The sequence below is a fragment of the Poecilia latipinna genome, unplaced genomic scaffold (genome assembly GCF_001443285.1).
Source record: "Poecilia latipinna isolate Pla-1442-1.1 unplaced genomic scaffold, P_latipinna-1.0 Scaffold61, whole genome shotgun sequence".
Lineage (NCBI taxonomy): Eukaryota > Metazoa > Chordata > Actinopteri > Cyprinodontiformes > Poeciliidae > Poecilia > Poecilia latipinna.
This window is the reverse complement of record NW_015112677.1, coordinates 203293-223208: the sequence shown is the minus strand read 5'-3', so window position 1 is coordinate 223208 and position 19916 is coordinate 203293. Positions and strand designations below refer to the sequence as shown.

At 36.9% G+C, this 19916-nt stretch overlaps 1 protein-coding gene across 7 annotated transcripts in view; it reads left to right on the top strand.

Annotated features, from left to right (window-relative positions):
- The window catches only part of lama2 (laminin, alpha 2), a 166797-nt gene that overhangs the window by 20046 nt on the left and 126835 nt on the right, over nucleotides 1-19916 (top strand). For all 7 annotated transcript variants that reach the window (XM_015057151.1, XM_015057145.1, XM_015057136.1 and 4 more), the window contains exon 2: nucleotides 18652-18822. In XM_015057151.1, the coding sequence (XP_014912637.1) occupies nucleotides 18652-18822 (171 nt within the window). The remainder of the gene's footprint in view (nucleotides 1-18651; nucleotides 18823-19916) is intronic.

The window sequence follows — 19916 nt, the reverse complement described above, 5'->3', positions numbered from 1 at the left end:
AAGACCCCCCCTTAAAAAATCCTTTTCAGTACCGCTCCCCCCCTTGGCCCCCCCCCGCCTTTAGCATGATTTTTTTTTTTTTTTTTTTTTTTTGGCTATAGCCTTCGGCACATTTTTAGATGCTGACTCTATTTTTGAAATATTTAATTTGTCATCTGCATATGTGCAGCAGTTTTTGAATCTTGGTTAAAGGATTCTAGATGCAAGTTGTCATGTATCAGTTGCTCATCATGGATGGACTCACTGCTACATGTGCACATCACAGTGTTAAATCTCTACATGCTACTGCTTTGCTTTTTTTACCCTAAGACATCAAAAACATTAATATTAAGCCTTCAATCAGCTGTAGCCAACAACAACAAGAAAGTCCAAGAGCAAGTAGCTCCAATGTTATCAGCTGCACTGGCATGTCTAGTGCTGAGGCTGTGTGCAAGTCGGAGCACAGGATGGTTGTGAGTCATCTAAAATGTCTCCACTCCAAGTTCTCTTGGGCCATAAAAGTAGAAACGAGCTACTCCTTCAGGCAGCTTCTCCTTCAACATTTTCACTTAATAAGTTAGCAAAATTCTCATCAAAGGTGAAAACATAAAAAAAATAAAAATAAAACCCAGGTTGGTCAAATAAAATAGTTGACAGAAAATAGTCGTACTTTCACACATCTGCATTTGCATAAATTGTACAAAAACCCATATTGGTAAAAAAAAAAAAAAAAAAAAAAGTTCAGTGTATGTTTGTCACTCCTAATATTCGACTATTGGGAAAACGTCCTAAACCAGAAACAAGTGTCACATTCTCAAATGCAATGGAGAGTTGTTTTTTCCATAAACGTTTTCTCTATTGAGGCCGAAACATTCCTCTTTTTAAGATCTTTGGGATTTATACTTTGTTTGTTCTGCTGACCTCGTTCGGCCCCACAGAAGAAAGCCGACCTAAGCATTCAGCTGCGCCCGAGGCTTGTTCTGGCAGTAGGTGGGAGGTCTGTCAGCGCAGTTATTCCTACAGGAGCCCATCGCCATCTTCTTGCTACTCAATTGACTCATTGTCTTTGTTGTATAGGGAACTTCTAACAAAGACATTGTTCATTTGAAATACATGAAATTTAAAAAGAGATTTCCTTGCTCTTTTATTGATGCCAGTTAATTGGATTTGAAAATTGAAGTTTGCTCATTTTTATTTACAAGTACACGCTTGCTGTTTTGTTAAACTGTAAGCAATACATCACTCTGTAGGCAAGTGATTTTTTTTTTTTTAAAAAGCTGCACATGTGTGACCAGATGTTGGTTGCATAACTTCCCTTCTGACCTTCAGATTAACAGCCTGTGGTGTTACAAAAAAGTATTGACGATAAAATAGAAACTTCCTATATGAAATCTTTTCCAATCTTCTCCAATGGCCTAAATAAATAGACTTCTAAATAAATGTAATTAGGAGATTTGATTTCATGCATTAAAAACAAATCGGCAGAAAATGCATTTGTAAGGATATCTAGAGCTTTCGAGACCTTAATATTATCTTCAGGACCATTATGAGTATGAACACAGTCAGTTATAAAAATAGTTTGAAATAATTTTGTGACTTGCTTATTGAGCAATGTAGATAGGACAGGCAGCTACATGTTGAATATCTTTGAGTTAAGGAAGCAGAGCCAACATACTTATATATGTGTGTGTTATTTTACAGAATTTTACAACGTCTTAATTTTTTAAGTGTATGTACGCCTTTAATTTTACGGAACCATCAGAATGGGACTCGGTATGACAAATGGCTATTTATAAAGGAATCTCATCAATGTCTGGGACAAACAATCCCAATTGAAGTGTCTTTATGTAATAAATTTGTACAAACATGATCTATTTAAACTAAATTCGATTTTTAGATGTATTTTAGTTGCCACATTCCATCGGGTCTGTAACAAATTCCTGACAATTCGAACCAGATTGGTGTATTTAAACAATCTCCTTCGCCTCTGAGGTGCAGCCATCATCACTTTGGATGTTGTGACTTTTCTCAGTCTGACACAGTTACTTTTATCACTCCTTTCCCATGTGCCTCCAATTCTTTTCCTCCCATAAAATTGAGTATTCCTAATGCATAAAATGATCCATCTGTTTCACTGCAGACACGCCTATGTTGTGTTTGTCATATTATCAGCAGCTGTTCACTGACTCAAAGCAATGGGAAAACTTTGAAGCTATGTTCTCGCAGGCATATTTTCTTTTAGAACTTTGTGTATTCTTTTTTCTAGCAGCTTATTCACAGCTAATATTTCCTTTTCAAGCGACTCAAGACTTTTTGTGATTTGAATTGCATGATTGCATGATACTGACATCAAGACCTTCCTAGGGCTTGATGTCAGAAGACCAGAGAATAATTCACAAACTGAATTATTCACATTCAGTTTGTCACAAATATATTGTGTTGACAATATATTTGTGACATATTGTGCAGCCCTATTTAAAAAAAATGCAGCAAATGCTGTCTCACAATTTGAATTTTGATATGATGTACATTCATTTATAGTTAATTCTGGATTAATTTAATTAAAAAAGGAAAAAAGTTGTACTTTGTCTAAGAAAGTCTGGTGTTGCATGTGGCTTTCATATAAAAAGAAGTGATATAAAAATAGTTTGGAATGTCAGGAAAAGATTTTTTTCAGACTGATCTAAAGTTTTGAGAAAGATGGTTTGTTGGGGGTGAAGTAACACCTTTTTTTAGATTGCATAATAGAAATTAGCTGCAGGTCAAATGTAGATGAGGAGAAGACCAGAGAATTTCAAATACTACATACACAAACTAACTTAAACCAAAGCAAAAAAAAACCTCTCCAGGCAATTTTTTTGTTTGTTTGTTTCTATAGCAGTGCATTTCTCCATAGTCCTCTGCTGATGTCCATACTTTTTTTTTTTTTTGAGTCTATTTGATGACTCAGCAGACCTGTACACTAGTGGCAAGCTTACACTAGTACACAGCACTGATGATGCATAGAGAAGTCAGAGCTCTAACAATGTGCGGAATCAGCCTTTAACGTGGTAATGTGTCATTTAGGGCCCATTCATTTAGCTAACAACTTGCTTCCTTTTGAAACCTATTAGCAGCGATGGTAAATAGCGTCTCCAGTTTCCACTCACAGCTGATCTAGTGCTTGTTTTTCCCTTCAGCTCCAGTGTTCTTGACTTGTTAGTTTCTCATTTCCCAAACTCTCCCCGTCTTTTGTCTCGCATGCCTTCTCTCTACCACTAATTCCACAATTCTGCCTCATTTTTTGATTTATTTTCTCAATGATGTTACCCTTTGTCCACTTGTTTTGTCTTTGTTTTTTCTTTTTTCCCCCATCCACTCCACACTTCTGCACTTAGCGGCCCATTCATAACCTGTAGCCATTATCCACCAAGCTATTAGGTTTGCTAACAGCCAGATCCATTGGGTGAAAATCAATGTCTATCCAGGGAGCAGTTTGTCTGTAGTGCCACTGTAACAAACGTTGCATACCCCAACACCCACCCAGTGCTTTCCCACTCTCTTTCATTCACTCTAACGTTACTGCACACATACAGACTCAAACGAATATTGTAAGCATGTGTAACGGATTCTTTGGTCAACCATGCATCTAAACTCAGTAGCATTGTATTCGATGCTGTATTGTATTCAGTCAACCACATATTAGTGTTATTTGAGACCCCTTGTCGTAATAGGCAAATTTATGTTCTTGCTGTTGTTCTAAACCTCCGAACACACTCACCGAACCTGACAGTTTTGGAAAAGGCTAAGAGTGAGTTTGCTGATTTGCTCTGGAAAACAAACATCATCACTGAAATTCCCAATCTCATTAAACTTAAGACGATTGTAAAGCGCTGTAGACATGGATACACACTCTATTGGTGCCCATTTTGTTTTTTTAAAGGATTCCGTGTTTCTGCTCCTCCTAATCTAACCTGAACGTTTCCAGTGCCGGAGCTGTTAGCAGTAGCCAGGGGTCAGCTAATAGCAGACGCGAATTCATTAGCTCTTGTTAAAAGTGATGAGGCAGCAACGTGCTGTTCAGATTCAGTTATATCCATAGCATTGTTTTTAAGATCTGTTTGTTCCCTGAAGGGAACAAAAAAAACAACACTTTTAAGACTGACAAATAATAGGAGAAATTCAAATGGGTGTTGTTTCAAACAACAGCAGATTTGATCTGATAGTTTTGCACATATAGACTGAGAATTTGAGCTCGCTCTTCTTTTCCAACTGATTCAGCTCAAACTTAGTCATATTGTGGCCATTTTTCCAATCAGCTTCCACCTTTTCTATCCTCACTTCAAATGTATTTAAACAACTTCATGCTTTTGCAAGGTGCCACAGATTTTGTCGATTAGAATGAAACAAATTAACCTGATGAATTTTGTTTTTGGCCCATTTACTTTGCAGAACTCCCTTTGTTGTACACTTTTCCACAATCAAGCCTCAACATGTGTTTTCCATTTTTATTGGCCGGCCGTGATGCTATCCCCATTGACTTTCAGCTTGCTGGCTTAAAAAAAGTTTTGAAATAATCTAAATTGCTGCAAACAGAAAAACTAAAAGCTGAGACTTTTGGTCTCATCAGGCCCTTTCTAAAGCTTTGCTACCCACAAGAACTGATTCTTACCCAGATAAAGAAACTGTTCCTCAATAGAAACAATGGAAATGATGTTTAGGAAATATTCCACGTGATTAGTGTGAGTTCCTTTAGGACATATTTCGTTGATTGCTCCCTACGGACCCACCCACCCACTCACCTTGGATTGTGTGCGATTTCCTGTCTCGCCCAGTGGCACTCATCAGTCAGCCGAATGGATGGAGAGGCACAGGAGAAGAGGAGAAATGAGGGCTGAAATCTTGAGGAAAATCGGAAAACCAAGGGAAAAGTAAAAGAATAAGAGGGGTGCTCGGACAGAGATGAGCAACATTAACGCTGTGGAGCATGTTCAGCTTGATCTCCGCAGCAACCGTCTCTTCCTAGAAGCTCATGCTCATCCATCTGGATTTCCAATTACCCACAATCCCTTGTGACCCCACTGGTCGCTTCTAGAAAATGTTATTTCCTGGCCAGACAAATAGAAAACACGGGGAAGATGAGAAGCTCAGCACACTGGGGCAGAGTACATCTACATAGAAAGACACACTAGAATGCACATTGACTTAAATACAGCATATTCTCCATTCGCTGCATATATTTTAAATCTGAAGGTACCTGAAAAATAGTTCAAATCTATGCTTGGAAAAAATTCGTCTATTTGGTGTTACAAAAAACCCTTTAAATGTTTATTTAATCTGATTTAATTTTATTCCTAAAACCGTTTTAGTATAAATACTGTTTTATATCTTCATTTTAAAATGTCCATCTTCAATTAAGTAGTATTTTACATATATCTTATGAATTGTATACCTGTACTTAATCAAATAAAATTTTACATTTTGGTCATATTATCGTAATATGGAAGTAATTTACTGTTATCAACATACTTTAGCTGTTTACAGAGATTTTCTTTGATGTTTGTATCTTTGTTTGTCTTACAACACTAAGGAAAAAGCAAGACCAAAAAGTATATATTTCTGTGTTAAAAAGGACTCAGCATAAGCTCTTTGTTGTAGTTGTTGGGGCTCATCTTCAACTCTGGCTAAATGTTCCTGGATCATCAGTACGTTTTAAGTTTGCTGAGATCCATCTCTAGGTTCTACTTCAGGAATTATTACATTTTTTCAGGAAACCGGCTTCCTCCCACAGTCCAAAAACATGACTGTCTGTTTTTTTTTTTTTTTCAAATTCTCCTTAGGTGTGTGTGTGTGTGTGTGTGTGTGTGTGTGTGTGTGTGTGTGTGTGTGTGTGTGTGTGTGTGTGTGTGCATGGTTGTTTGTCCTGTCTGTCTCTGTGTTTTGTCCCTGTGTGAATTTAACAGTGTAATTTGGCTTTTTATCTGCTGTTTTTTGGAGTAATTGCTTCTCTTTTGTGTTTAAACTTGCATGTAACTGTTTAGACAGATGAATTTGGTGCCTGAGGCCATCTGCAAATTGTGCACAAGAATGAACTGGTCCACAGTTCTCTTCCTGATGTCTTGACTCATTTATTTGGATTCCCCCGTGATGTCACACATGGATGCAGTGGGTTTAAAGTCTTGCCTTAAAATACATTCACAGGTGGGCTTAATTTAATTCATATGCAATGCATTAAGACGTAAAAGGCTTACATAAAAACCTTCATTTTGAGAACTCCATAGCGGATGCTTTTTTATGACATAATTCATTGAAAAGAGACTTAATTCTGGTGACTATAGTTGTAATATGACGCCGTGGTTGTTCCATTTTCCTCTCTCCACATCAGAATCACAGATCTTCAGCCAGACTAACCGGAGGCTCTTTTCCCCAGTTGCTCAGTTGGCCAGTGAACATGCTCTGTGAAGAGTTCATGTTTTTCTCCGGTTTAAAAATCGCTGTGCCACTGTGCTTTTGGTGGTTATTAGTTGAGCATTTTTCCCTTTAAAGGTTTTTTGAACTCAAGTCCCTCAAAGCTGTCACTTCAGCCGAGAGACAATTTATTAAACTTCACAGATTGGCTTTGCATGTTTTCGCTTTTCAAAAGCACCACTGGCCATGAAACCGTGTTTGACATTCATTTTTTCACACCTTTCAGTTTTATTTTTGTTTTTTTTTAAATAACAGCATGTGAAATAATCAAGCGTCTGAAAGATTTTGTCAGTATTGTCCTGCTTTTTTTTTTTAAAACTCTGCAAGTTTGAGAAAGTTTTTTTGTCTAACCAGCTGGAACTACAAAATGTCTAAATAAGAACATCTAACAAATTGAAATATTTAGTTTTTTTTTCTCCCCTCCTCTGTGGTCATGTTAGAATTTTAATTTCTAAAAGGTCGAGCAGTGTCAACGTTTAAGCTTTACAAGCTCTGAAAGTCTGCGCCCACACGCCTCTCTCTGAGTAGCATTTCAACTTAAAGAGTAGGAGCAATCAGCAGTTTTAAGTGTGACAAATGCAAATCAAAATATAAAAATTTTTACTCTCCCAAGAGAGTAATTCCATTCTGTTCTGTTCGCACGTTATTTGGAGGTTGTTGGAGAATATAGCGCTTGTAGCCGTGGGAAGATTAGATCGTTTGTGGGATCAGAGGTCAAGTTGCTCTCTCCTGTAAATCTACTCACTGGCATGTTTTCATTACGCGCACCAACATCTCCACTTTATTCCCCTGAGAGTGTGTAGCTGTGTGTGCGCGCGAGCTGGCCTTGGCTGCAGGTCGGAGTGTAAGCACATACTAAGGCTATCGCCAATGGCGCCGTCTTAAATCATACACAACCCACAAGCGTACACATTTATTCGTCCGAGGTGCTTGGGGATGATTTAACTAAGCTCTCATCACTGCCTCATCAGGTATGGATTGGGTGTGAGTGTGTGAGGGAGAGAGCAGTCGGACCATCAGAGGATAGATTTACTGCCGACTGATCTGAGCGCAGCTAAATCACTTCAAACACTTATCTTGGAGTTATTGCACATAAACATTCCCCCCCACCTGTCTCTGCTTTTTTCTTTTTACATTTTTGCAGCTTTTTATTTTTTGCTAAACTTGACAATTTCTAGATTGATTTTTTATTTATATTTTTTTGTTCCAACTGTAATTTTCACAGTAAAATATATTTAATACAATGATTTTGGTAAAAAGAAAAAAAGTACATAAATTGAAAACAAGATGTATCTTGTCTAATATATGATGTATATATACATAAATTATCCCCCCCCCAGCCCCTGTTTGCATAAATCTGGTTTCATTCAGACATGCAGCTTTTATGGACCCAGTCAGTCCTTCCTGCAGATTGACCGACACACAAGAACAGGTTGACTGCTGGCTACAGAAACTGGCAGGGAAATGTTTCCTCTAATTTCGTTGGATACTCCTATTCTACAAATAGGAGGTTTGTAGAAAAAAAAGTGTTTTTTCAGTATCCCTAATTAAAAAAGCTGCATTCATTACCCCAGCTGGGAGAGACATAACAGCTGAAGAATGGCCCTTGTTGCTTTTCAGTTCTGGGTCTTCTATTGCTAACCAGTTACAATAGAGAATTATAGTCACTTTATTTTTCCTCAGTCCATTTTCTTTTACCTGCAGAAAGAACTGATGATGGCTTTCATAATCGGTTCAGAATAACTAAAAATATGAGTACTGGAACAAATTAGGGGCGTTGCATTTAGTGAAACTACAATGACACAAAACTGAGTGTGATTTAAAACGATTGCTGCATCGCCCGTCATCGCAGTTAGGAAAGTGGGATCCGGTGTGTCAAAGAACGGAGATTTTTATTGTGTCAGAGTCATTTTGCCTCCCATGTTGTTTTTATGTGTCCATTTAGGGCTTCAAAACGAACTTAATTACTACTAGCAAAACCAGATGCACCCCTGAGAGATAAACACCCTCCCCAGTTTGGAGCACATTAGTGACTTTAGCCTCCAGTTGACATGTCTAGGCCCCTGTTTGTGTTTGTTTGTGTCTAAGTAGGGTATTAACTGTCTAAAAGTTAGCCAATTTCCTGTTTAGTCTGAGACTGAGTGTGTCTGGAAGACGAGTGTACAGATCAGGCATTAACACACACTATGTGTTTGATGTGTCTCGCAGTTCCAGACATTTGGGAAAGAACAACATTAGGTTCTCTGATTTCCTTCCAATGAGTTCATATCCAGCAAGAAAAATCTTTATTCTGTACTCAAAGTGTACTTTTCTTAAATTTTGTATAATCAGATTAATAAACATCTAAACAAAAGAACAAACTTGCACAGTCATACTGCAAAGGTGTGTAATGACAGAAAATGGTTTTGTTTTCTTGAAATCATTAAGACTCTTAAGTGAGATTAATAATGTGATTTCACTCTAAGACTTTGTGGTTCTCTTTCCTTCGCCTTTTTAAGCAGTTTCTGACTCTATTTTCTTTTTTTTCTCTTTTTTTTTTTTTTTTTTACAAATGTTTGCATTTAATTTAGAACTTCGTTGCTGCGAGTAACCCACACAGAATAAGACACACTCCCAGGACAGGAAGTCTTGGTGAGAGCAGGATGTTGATTTAGTTTTCATGACAACTTCCCATGAATACCCCAGAGGTTGACAAAATAGCGGTCAGAAGATGTAAAGAGAGAGATGGATAAAAAAACAAAGATTTATATTCATGTTCAGTTTTTTTTAACGTCTGAAGAAACAAAACCAAGAAAGAATGTTTATCCTCTGCCGTCTGAAGAGGGATCACAAGGAAGAAACAGGCACAGAAAGTTCAAAATCTTAAATGCGAAGTTCAGTGGATGTCGTGTTTCTGTGTTATCTCTGTTGGAAAGGCAATGACCTTTTCAGTGAGTAATTACAGTACAGCACAAGAGCAAATCTTGAGTGGCTCTTCTTTTACATTTTACTTTTTAATGAGCCAATCTTTCTTGTAGTTTAAAAAAAAAAAAGATTATCTTCGGCAGTGGGTCTCCCAGCTTCTTTGTTGTCTTTTATTATTTTTATTTGGATATTTTTAGATTTTGCTTTTTCTCTCCCAACTCAACTAAGATCTATAAACTCTTAAAGCATAAAACAGGACTAAACCCAAGCGATTAAGTTTTGTGTGAAACATTGACAGTGTTGTTGGAGCAATAACTTTATAATCAGAAGATTAATTGAACATTTCCTAAAATCAAATAATATTACAATAAACTCTGGCTCCTTAAAATCAATAAATAGTAAAATATTGGATGGTTAATAAATGGTTTGCACTAAGAGTGAAAGGTTTGTCACGTTCACTGTGTTGGAGTAATAATGCCTCAAGAAAAGGGCTGAAAACAAGAATCTGGTTATGGATCAAAGCTGACAAAAGCTGTTTAAAAATTCAAACCAAAAGCAAAATATATATATAATATATAAAGTATAGAATAATTAGGGATATAACATGACTTTGAAAGTACAAGTGTAATTATTGTAGCATCACTCATAATGAAGCTTCATGGCCAACAGTATGATTGTGGTTATGAATAGATATCAATCTAATTTTGCAACACATCATTTCAACAAGGCAATTTTCTCTGCCTGATTTTAAGAGGAAGCTGGACATCTGAAGAGAATAAGACACTTTAAAATATTAGAGCGTAAACATAGCTGCAGTTTACATTTCAAAGACTTGTTGAAGATTTCAGCATGCATAATTTTTATTTTTTTTATGCCCTAGGGTTAACGTTCCATTCCCTGAACTCCAGTAATATGAAGGTAGAAAAGGAGATAGTTTTTACCTTGGCTAACAATGTTGTTTTATGATATTTTTTATAAAGCTAAGTCCATAGGAAGTTGGTGTTTATGTTAGAATATCCGTATTATTCTCTGCCTCTGAGTCTTTGTCTTGAATTCAGATCATCTTCCGAGTGTCTCTGTCCAGGATGTCGCTCTGCATCTGCGTGTTAACGCGCAGTCACACATCAGTATGTTAATACCTGCGTAAAAGGGTTCTGAACGTTTGTGTGTGAGCATTACAGGATTATGGCAGCCTCATCCCTCATTCGTCTCCCGGGCCTGACCCTTTTAAACAGCGCTTTATCTTTCTCTGGGAATCCCTCCATCCATCTCTTGCTCTCCATCAATCTTTTATTTATTTATATTTTTTTCCTTTCATCCATATCTCTCTCTCACAGCCCCAACACTAAGGGAGGAGGGCGAGATGGAAACTTACACAGGGATACAGAGAGAGATGATCTTGTCTTTTTCAACCTTATTTTTATTCCATCAAACACACATCTAGCCTCAAAACTCCACAATAACACATCCATCACACATGCAACACACACACGCGCGCGCGCGCACGCTCACACACAGAGCAAAGAACGCCCTGCGTATCATCTTCTACCATGATGGAAAAAGTAAATAAAATTCAGCTCATAATGAAATAAGAAATCTTTATAGGATGAAACAGAATATGCTGCCGCTTCGAGTTTGTGGAAATGTGAAGAGTTTGTCCTGGTCACTGGACGTGTTAATAAATTACTGTTTTCAATGAGATAAAGATAAGTAATCAAAATCTGATGCTTAGGATGATTCAGTGATCCTGTGTTTTCTGTTACCTGTGATAAACACATGGACTGAATGTTGCTGAATGGTGCGTCCTGGCACTTGTTCTTGAACATGAGAGCATCTCCTTGTGCTTCACCCCCTAACCAATCAAAATGCAGGAAATATTTTAAATCTGGTATAGTGCAATTAAAAAAAAAACAATGTATTACCGCACATAAAACATGAAATACTCCGTCTACGCTCAGCAGCAAGTCAGGGATGCCAACTCAGCATTGATTACACTTGCATTAAAGGAATAGTAAGTTACTTCAAGGCACAACTGACAGATGGGTTGCATATTTTTATCTGGTTCTCATACACTAATCATAATGTCATGGCTGGCAGTTGTCAGTATTGTTTCTTTCAAAACCCGTCACTGCTGCTTGTATTGTGTGTCTGATTTCGTTGAATAAAAGATAAGGTCTACTCATCCTTAAAACTACCTTTAGATGAAGCGAAACAGAACATTCTTTCATGATTAGTAAGAAGTTCTCTGTGTGGATTTAATTTTTACCTTTAGACAAAGTACTCTAGAAATAAAAGTCTCCTTTAAGCTTTCATATATTAACAGTGTTAGATATTTTTTGGTATTATCATTTTGTTATTACTTTAGTTTATATTCAGTCTAATGTTAATCAGTATTATTGTGATTTTTAGTTTNAAGTNTTCTCTTCCTTATGTGTGTATAAACTGACCTGGAGGTTACAACTGTCTGTTTATCTTCATGTGAGACAGTTAACTCTGTGTTTCCCAGACCTTAAATTCTTCTTGTGTTAGTTTGACCTAGAGCTGAACTGGGCTCAGACCGTAGATCAGATATCACACCTGGCTGGTTTGTTTAGGTTAGAAGTTTTACGACCTTTGTTGTTCTTCCTGACTGCCCCTTTTGGCTGTTCTGCTTTGACAATAAAACAGGGGCTCACGCGGAAGCAGACCAGAACTCTCTGTGAACGGCCTGGAGAGGTCATGGCGAAGAGTTCTCCTTTTGCAAAAGCTTTGTCTATAAAATTCATATACGTTGTCTGTGGTCTTTTTATATAGGTTCAAGAAAAAGTACCTATCAAACAGTTTGTGAGGGAACAGCTGAAAGAAATGATTTCTGATCCAGAATCTGTTTCTTCACTTATCCGGTTTTGTGTCACAGAGATAGCAGGTCCAGCGTAGATTGATAGAAGGATCCCAAGACGTCACCCGATCAAGAGAGATCCCTTCATACCTTAAAAAGCTGAATCGTCATTCTCAGCATGCAGTCAACTTTTGCACTGTCCTGCTAATGACCTAATCATTTGTTTCCCGTGTGTTGTATCAAAAGTTGCACAACATCTGCTCTTGAGGACTGGAGTGTGACAGTCATGCTTTAGTTGGAGTTATTCAAATTATCTCTACAGTAAAGCAGTGTCTGGTGGAAGCTCAGTTCAGATCTTCCTGATCCATGTTGTTTATTATGAGTAAGATTTGAAACATAGAAGAACAGAATAATCCAATAAAGGGAGAGATTTCCCTTTTGTTTCAGGTCTTTCTTCAGTGCCTCAGGCTACATGGAGGCTCTAATTACTGCACAAAACCCCCCACTTCCTCCATGTGTGGTGCCATGCTGACATCACTCCTGAACAAGCCACCCGGCTTTGTAAACTCCTTCACACGCTGCAGACGATCCCCCAAACTGGACGGAGCATTTCACTCTATTCTGCTAGAAAAACCGTGTCCTCAGATTACAGAGGAAATGACTCATCCTTACTGCTGCACTCGGCAGCAAACTGCAAACCTGTAATCTAGATATTTCTGAGAGAATAAATCTTATTCGTTTGTATTGATCAAAATGTTTAATATTGTTAAGAAATATTGCATTTCAAGTTTTATGATCTCATAATTTACCCTCTACATTCCAAAAGAAACTTAAAAATGTTTGGGCTTCCAGCCAACAACCCATTAATTGGACAATGATGTTTGGACAAATCAGTGTCCTGTGCAGCGTAAGTGAAGGTTGGATTTATGTTAGTTGTCTTAAAGCTTTGGTCACCATATAATGACTGAAGTTAGTTTGTGACTTTGAAGGAGAAATGCGTTTTGTCTTTGACTTTACATTTTTGCTCATTGTGCAAACTTTAGGTCAACATTTTATCAAAAATACTCATTATTTCCATTTGTAATAATTGCAAACAATGTTTCAATGGTAACACTTCTCTGAATGTGTCCGTCCAGTTTTCATCATACTTGTAGAGGCTAACAGTATTATAATTTAGATCCTTCATAGCAGTTAAGCCTCTGAGACATCTGCTTAACAGAGCGTACAGATCAAGGGGAAAAAAAGGCCATCAGACAGACCTACAGACAGGTTACCATGGTTATCAGAGCAAAGAGAAGAGAATGGAAGGTGATGAACCTGAGGCGTGCATTGCTGCGTGCGTGCGTGCGTGCGTGCGTGCGTGCGTGCGTGCGTGCGTGCGTGTGTGTGTGACTGCCATAAAGCTGTAGTCAGACAGCCCTTGTGTCCCTCGTCATTCAGCGAATATGAAACATGAATGCTTGTCTTTTCACCACATTTCCCATTTCTCTGTTGTCTTGCCTTGCAAAGAGAAGACAAATGTCATTAGCCTCAATTCAATTCATGCAAATATTTATTTTTTATATATAATTTTGACTTCTCAAAAGTTGTCATCGTACACGTTGCACAGACTTTAGAACCAGCTGGTTTGGGCCCACTGTTCTCAAACTGTAGTAAGAATACCACAGGACATATTTGAGCTGCTGTTGCTGTTGGTAACTAAAAAGTAAAGTAGAATAAAAAAAAAAACCCAAACATCTAATTAGTCTGCCCTTTGCTTCTTCAGAATCGTCTCAAAGAAAGTGCATTGAAGAAGAATTCAGGATATTCCAGTACAAATGAAAGCATGTGACTGTGAACCAGGAACAAACTCCTTTGGTTTTGGTATTTCATACCTCTAACGACAGAACTTCCAACTGTGAAATCTTTTTGTTGAAGTTTGAAGAGGAAATACGATCTTGCCTTCTAACTAAAATAAATAAATAAAAAAACTGTCTCCATAAAAATACATTGATGCCTCAACGTGGTTGAAGTTGATTTTACAAGCTAACCAAGTCTATCTTTCTGTGTCTTTGTTTTGACCAGCCTTGATTAAATATTTAAAAAACAGATAATGGTGGTCTTCCAGTGTTTAGAGAGCTAAATCTGAAAATGTTACTAAACCCAGATCAACTGTGTCTAATATTCAAGTTCTAAAATAATAATGATTTGCAAATTGACATGACCTATAGTCAGATATGCTACTACTAGCAATGTAAGATAATAACCTATATCTCTACATTTTGTATTTTCAAAAACTATAACATGTTTCCCAAATTAAGTTGGATAAAACCTTATGTTTAAGATTTGATGGCATAAAAATTGTCAATAGCTTTCTGCAGAAGCAGGAGAGATGCATCAGTTACTACTGACAGATTAGGAAAATGTAACCATTTGAAAGCCAGTGTAGCTAATAATTAAATCAGACTAGTTGACTCGGTGCATTGAAATGATAATTATTGTTAATGTAGGCCTGCTGTAAGAGGTGGAACCTAGATTATGTGCAAAAAATAATAATAATTGTTATGTAATGTTCTCTTTCTGACTAAGGAAATGTCAAATCTCGACAGGTTATTGTGAAATGGGATACATCTTTAGAGAAAGGCATAATTCAAACATGAGCTTTTATTATTTCCACCTCTTAACACAGCCAAGCAAAAATCATAGCACCATCTTTTGATACGTTGATTTATTTTCCCCAGCCAGTCTGACAGAGCAAGACTAACCAGATTTATTAATAAGCTTAAAATATTAGCTGACTCAAATGAAGGTAACATCATTCTTTTAAGCTTTTGCAGTCTACCACGTGTTTTAGTAAGCAACGTCTTTTCCAGATTTTGAATCAGATCTCAGAATACACAGGATATTGGCTTGATTTCCTGGCACAGTGCTTAGCAGAGCTATAAAAATAAATCCATGGGAGAAAGTATTTTGATCTAGCGTCAAAGTCTCAACTAAAACTGGAGTCTGAATTATCCGTTTGTCCTATGACTAAAAGACAGAATGTCTTTTATTTTCTTTGGGATTAAAAGGCTTAGGTGTGGGAATTTATCTTTAGAAGACATTAATGCAGATTGTTTGGCTCTTAAGAGCTAAAAATTCAGACCTAAACTGTTCAAATACAAAATATGTCAGCATCAGAATGACGTAAAGAGCAGAGCACACTCTTCTCTGACAGGCGTCTGTAGAGGCTTTATAAATATGAGTTTTAAAATGTTGAGGCACCAAAAAGAACAGTCAGAACAGAACAGATAGATGCTGAAAGGTTTGATACAGCATTTAGAAAACAGTTTTTTTGTTGTGGTCATGATCATCAGTGAAAAACTTTTTCTCATCTTGCACCGGTCTTACAATCAGTCTGTCCTGCGTGGTCAAATAAAGGTTAAATAAAATAATAAAAAAAACATTTCATCTTTTTAGATAAGGCCGTGTTTTTTTTGTTGTTCCTAACCTCCCACAAACACTGGAGGTCCACCATAAATATCTTTATTTCTTTTCATAAAGGGATTTCACATGCAGTCAAATGTGATTTGCTTCCTGATGCTTGCTTGTCTTTCTTTGTTAGTCAAACAGATTTAGTTAATTCATACTGAGCCATTTACCAATTTGACCAATTTTACCTAAATATTTTGACATTTCTCAGTGGTTAGTGGTAGTGCTAACATCAAAACCAACATTGTTCTGTCATCATCACCTATTTATGAAAAGTTGTGACACCCAAAATGATCAGATTTAGTGATGATCTCATCAATTCTGGTCTCTGTCTTTGAACACAGTCTAAAATGTATCCAGTCATTGACCATTAATAATGGAATTTGGAAAGGAAAATAAAAGGTTTTGTGAAACATTATCTGTCTGGATACCAATGTTGGACCAACACTGTTGAAAGACTTGGATATGGCCTGTCCGACCGAGTGTGTTCACGATAAGCTGTGGCTAAGCGCGTGAGAATGTGTGTGTGGAAGAGTCTTTTGGTGTCTCAGATGTTCACAGTACATCAGCACTGACATCTGGCCAAACAGCTGGACCCGTCTGCACAAACACACAGACCGTCCGCAGATTGATTCTGTTTTTTTCCTCACTTTAGTTTCCCTGATGTGTAGATATAAGTTACTATGCTTTCCTACACATGCTAATTAGCCATAACAAATCAGTTAGATCCAAAGCAGGAATTTCGTATGCGGTGTAGTACGCGGTTACGTATGTTTCCCAGCTAAGAAATTTGAACCATGTGTATGTTGAGAATTCCAGTAGATTCAGTCGAAGCATTTCAATCTGGATTTTACAATGGGAACCGAACAATGGAGTTCAAAACTCTTCCACATCGTCCATCTGCACCTGGGTGGTGATGATGACTGGTATGTGTAAATAATCATCAGCCGGGGACCTCGGCCTTTTTTCCCACTGGTTACTTGCATTTATTTTTATTTTTTTTCCTGGCTGAACAAAGATGCTGTAGTTCCATACATAAGTTTGAGTCCTCATCTTATTCATTTTGGCATCAGAGATTTGGACAGAAATTACACAGTAATATTTGGAAATAGAAGAAGAACTAAATAGTGAAGGATTGGAACATATTGGGCCATTATATTGTCTTGAGTTTGGAGGGTTTTTTTAAAAAAGGGTTAAATATTTTTGGTAAGTTTAAGGTTAATTGCATTTTGGCTAATTCCTAACAATGGTTTTTACTTATTGCTCTAATGGCACCACTTCAGTTAACCCCTCCTCATGCAGAACATAAAGTGTCTTAAATGTTTTCTCCTTTCTCTCTAGCACCCTAAAATAACCTGCATGCACAAAAGAAGTACTCAACCTGAGCTTTCATCCTTTAAATAAAAAAATAATGATGATTGTGTTTTTGGCTTAATTCTTTGAGACCAAGAATACTTCAAGTCTTCAGGATAAAATGTCAATTGTACTTGACCCAAGTTGGCAAAATTGCAGAAAATTATGAAAATCTGTGCACAAATGCTCTTTGGCACAAATCACTTTTATTAATTCTTAAAGCAAGAGCTATGTTTTTAAGTCAGTAAATTTTTATGGACTTGTGATCATAATTTTTCTATAAAAGTGGGATATAACATTTTTGCGATCTCAACCTGCTCTATAGGGGAAAAGAGCATCATATACTTGTTGCCTTTTAGCAACAAATAAATTATGGAAGTAGTTTTAACATTACCATCAGTTGGTAAATGGCATAAACAGATAGAAATCTACCCAAAAAATGGCCCAGGTATGGAGGTTAGAGTTTTTAATCGAACTCTGATCTAAAGATGGACCTTTGTGCTGGAGAATGCTAAACATTCCTTGTCCCCAGCATTTCATGTTCGTCATATCACAGTTTATAATCGTCTGTATTATCTGTCAGCTTGAAATTCCAACACAAGTTCTTTACTGGTATTTGCCAACACAATATTAAGCATACCTTAAAGCAATTTCAAATGTCCGGTAGGTTTGAATTTTAGATTCCGCTCTTGTTTTCTGCACCGTAGTCAAAGTGTATTTGATCATGTTCCTTGACTTTTCGTTTTATTTTGAAACATGGGATTCTTTTTCAGCCTGTGTTTCACAACTGGGTGCAATCAGTAAATGATCTTCACCTGTTCCTAATTGGTTTTTATTGTTTACCTGGTTTGCTCTGGTCAGAATGAGATTACTGTTTGTCCAGTTTCTGGGTCCTTTCAGCAAACGTTTGTTTCCATCTTTCCTATTCTGCTTTGCCTTTAGTTTTGTTCCGATGGGCTGAATTAAGAAGGTAGTTTTTATTTCCATTTTAATTGTTTCCTCTCACTTTTCAGCCTGAGTTTTGGGAAATTTATTTTGAAAATTCTCCAAACATGTACTCTCCATGCAATGCTTTTAAATAAAAATAAAACGTAGGATGTGGCTACAGTGGTTGATAGCGTTACTCTTTGTCTAATACCAGCTAATTCAGCACACTGAATAAAAATCATATATAATTTTTCATAGTTAAGTCTTCTGTAACTGATTCAGTCTATGGGGGTAAATGAAAACCATTGTTTTATGCTGTTAGGAGAAATATAACTCATAAAACCCTTGCCCCCCGTCTGTTCTGGGCTAATTACTCTTAAACTCGGTAATGGAGAAATGTCAGTGTTATTTGGGTGAGGAAAAAATTATATGATTTTATTTACATGAAATGCAAACCCAGCTGTGAAGCAGGAGATGCAGGAAAGTCCTAATAACTCCGACAGTAGCATGCTTTTCTTTTGCTTTGATTAGTAATTATCTGACAATACAGCTTCTGTATTCACTGGATTATTTGTTCAAATTTCATATTCATTGGTGTGACTGATAAATTAAGGACACGTCTGCCAATAAGTTTCTTTTCTTTAAAAATGTCATTGTTTATCCACGCAAGAATATGTCTCACTTGTTTTGTATCAGTGCATATAGTTTTTCTTTTGTTCTTCTTCGGCTATTAGTTCTTGTAACCAGTTATGTGCTGCTTTTCTGTTTCTCAGGGCTGTTCCCAGCGGTGCTGAATCTGGCTACAATGGCAGACATAACAACTAACGCTACCTGTGGCACAAATGGACCAGAGATGTTCTGTAAGCTGGTGGAACATGTTCCTGGTCAGCCTGTGAGGAACCCGCAATGTCGAATCTGCAACCAGCGGAGCACGAACTCATTTGGTGAGAAAGATTCTCAACCCACAACACTTCCAGTCTGAGAGATCACACAAACTAATCATGCTGTATTGACTAAATACTGGATTGTTTAGCAGATGTTAATCAAAGTTTTTTTTCATCTAAGATTGTGATTATCAAATCCACGGAGGGATCAGTTGCTAAATAAAAAGATGAGAAAGGAAAACTATCCCACAGTCAGTTTTTACAGACATCCATAGATCAACTATTCAATAAGACATTCAGCAATGTCCTATGGCTGAATGAAAAAATGTCTTCCTACCAATCAAGCATAACATTATGACCAGCGTATGCACGCTGTCTGCAACTGTGCACCACATTTTGCAACAAACTGTGATGCACTGTGTATTTTAACACTTTTCTTTATCAGTTAAACAGTGACACTTATTTAACCTGCTGGTTCTCATAATGTTATGGTTACTTGTTGAAATGGGAAGAGGACAAATAATAAGAAAGTGGAAGAAAAAAACGCATTTGTGAAATTTTGATCTTTTACATTTCAAGTCTGCAAACAACTTCATCATCATGTACTTAAACTGTGATGTATTGATTTATTTTTAATTTTTATTGTAGATAAGTAACATGGAGGGTTAAAATAAATGGGCAGTGTATTTGGCTTTGTGCTTGTGGTTTACCTGTACAAAGTCTGAGTTCAATTTAAGGCTATCGTCAGATATTTTTCATCTTTTTATCAGGTTTCTCATTTTGACTCGAGGTATTGCCAGCTGCACATCCCCAAGCAGGTCTTAAATTTGTGCTATTTATGTCATAAAAGGGAAGTTTTGAATGATGTTTGTGTTTTTCTTTTGATGATCAAAAAGGAAGCTGAAGAAAAGCTTCATTTGATGCATTTATCTATAAAGCAAACAATTCGCATGATCTTTCAGAATTTTGTAATTTACTGCGTCCATATTCACAGCCTTTAGTCCATCATCCTCCAACTAGAGCTTACTTAATTTCCAAGGTTAGAAACAATCGAGGAAAAACAAAATTAAACAGTAATCTAGAAATAAACTAATCATAGGGAAAATAGCATTTATTAGAGAAAACTCATACATATCTTACTCCTGCTAAAGTAG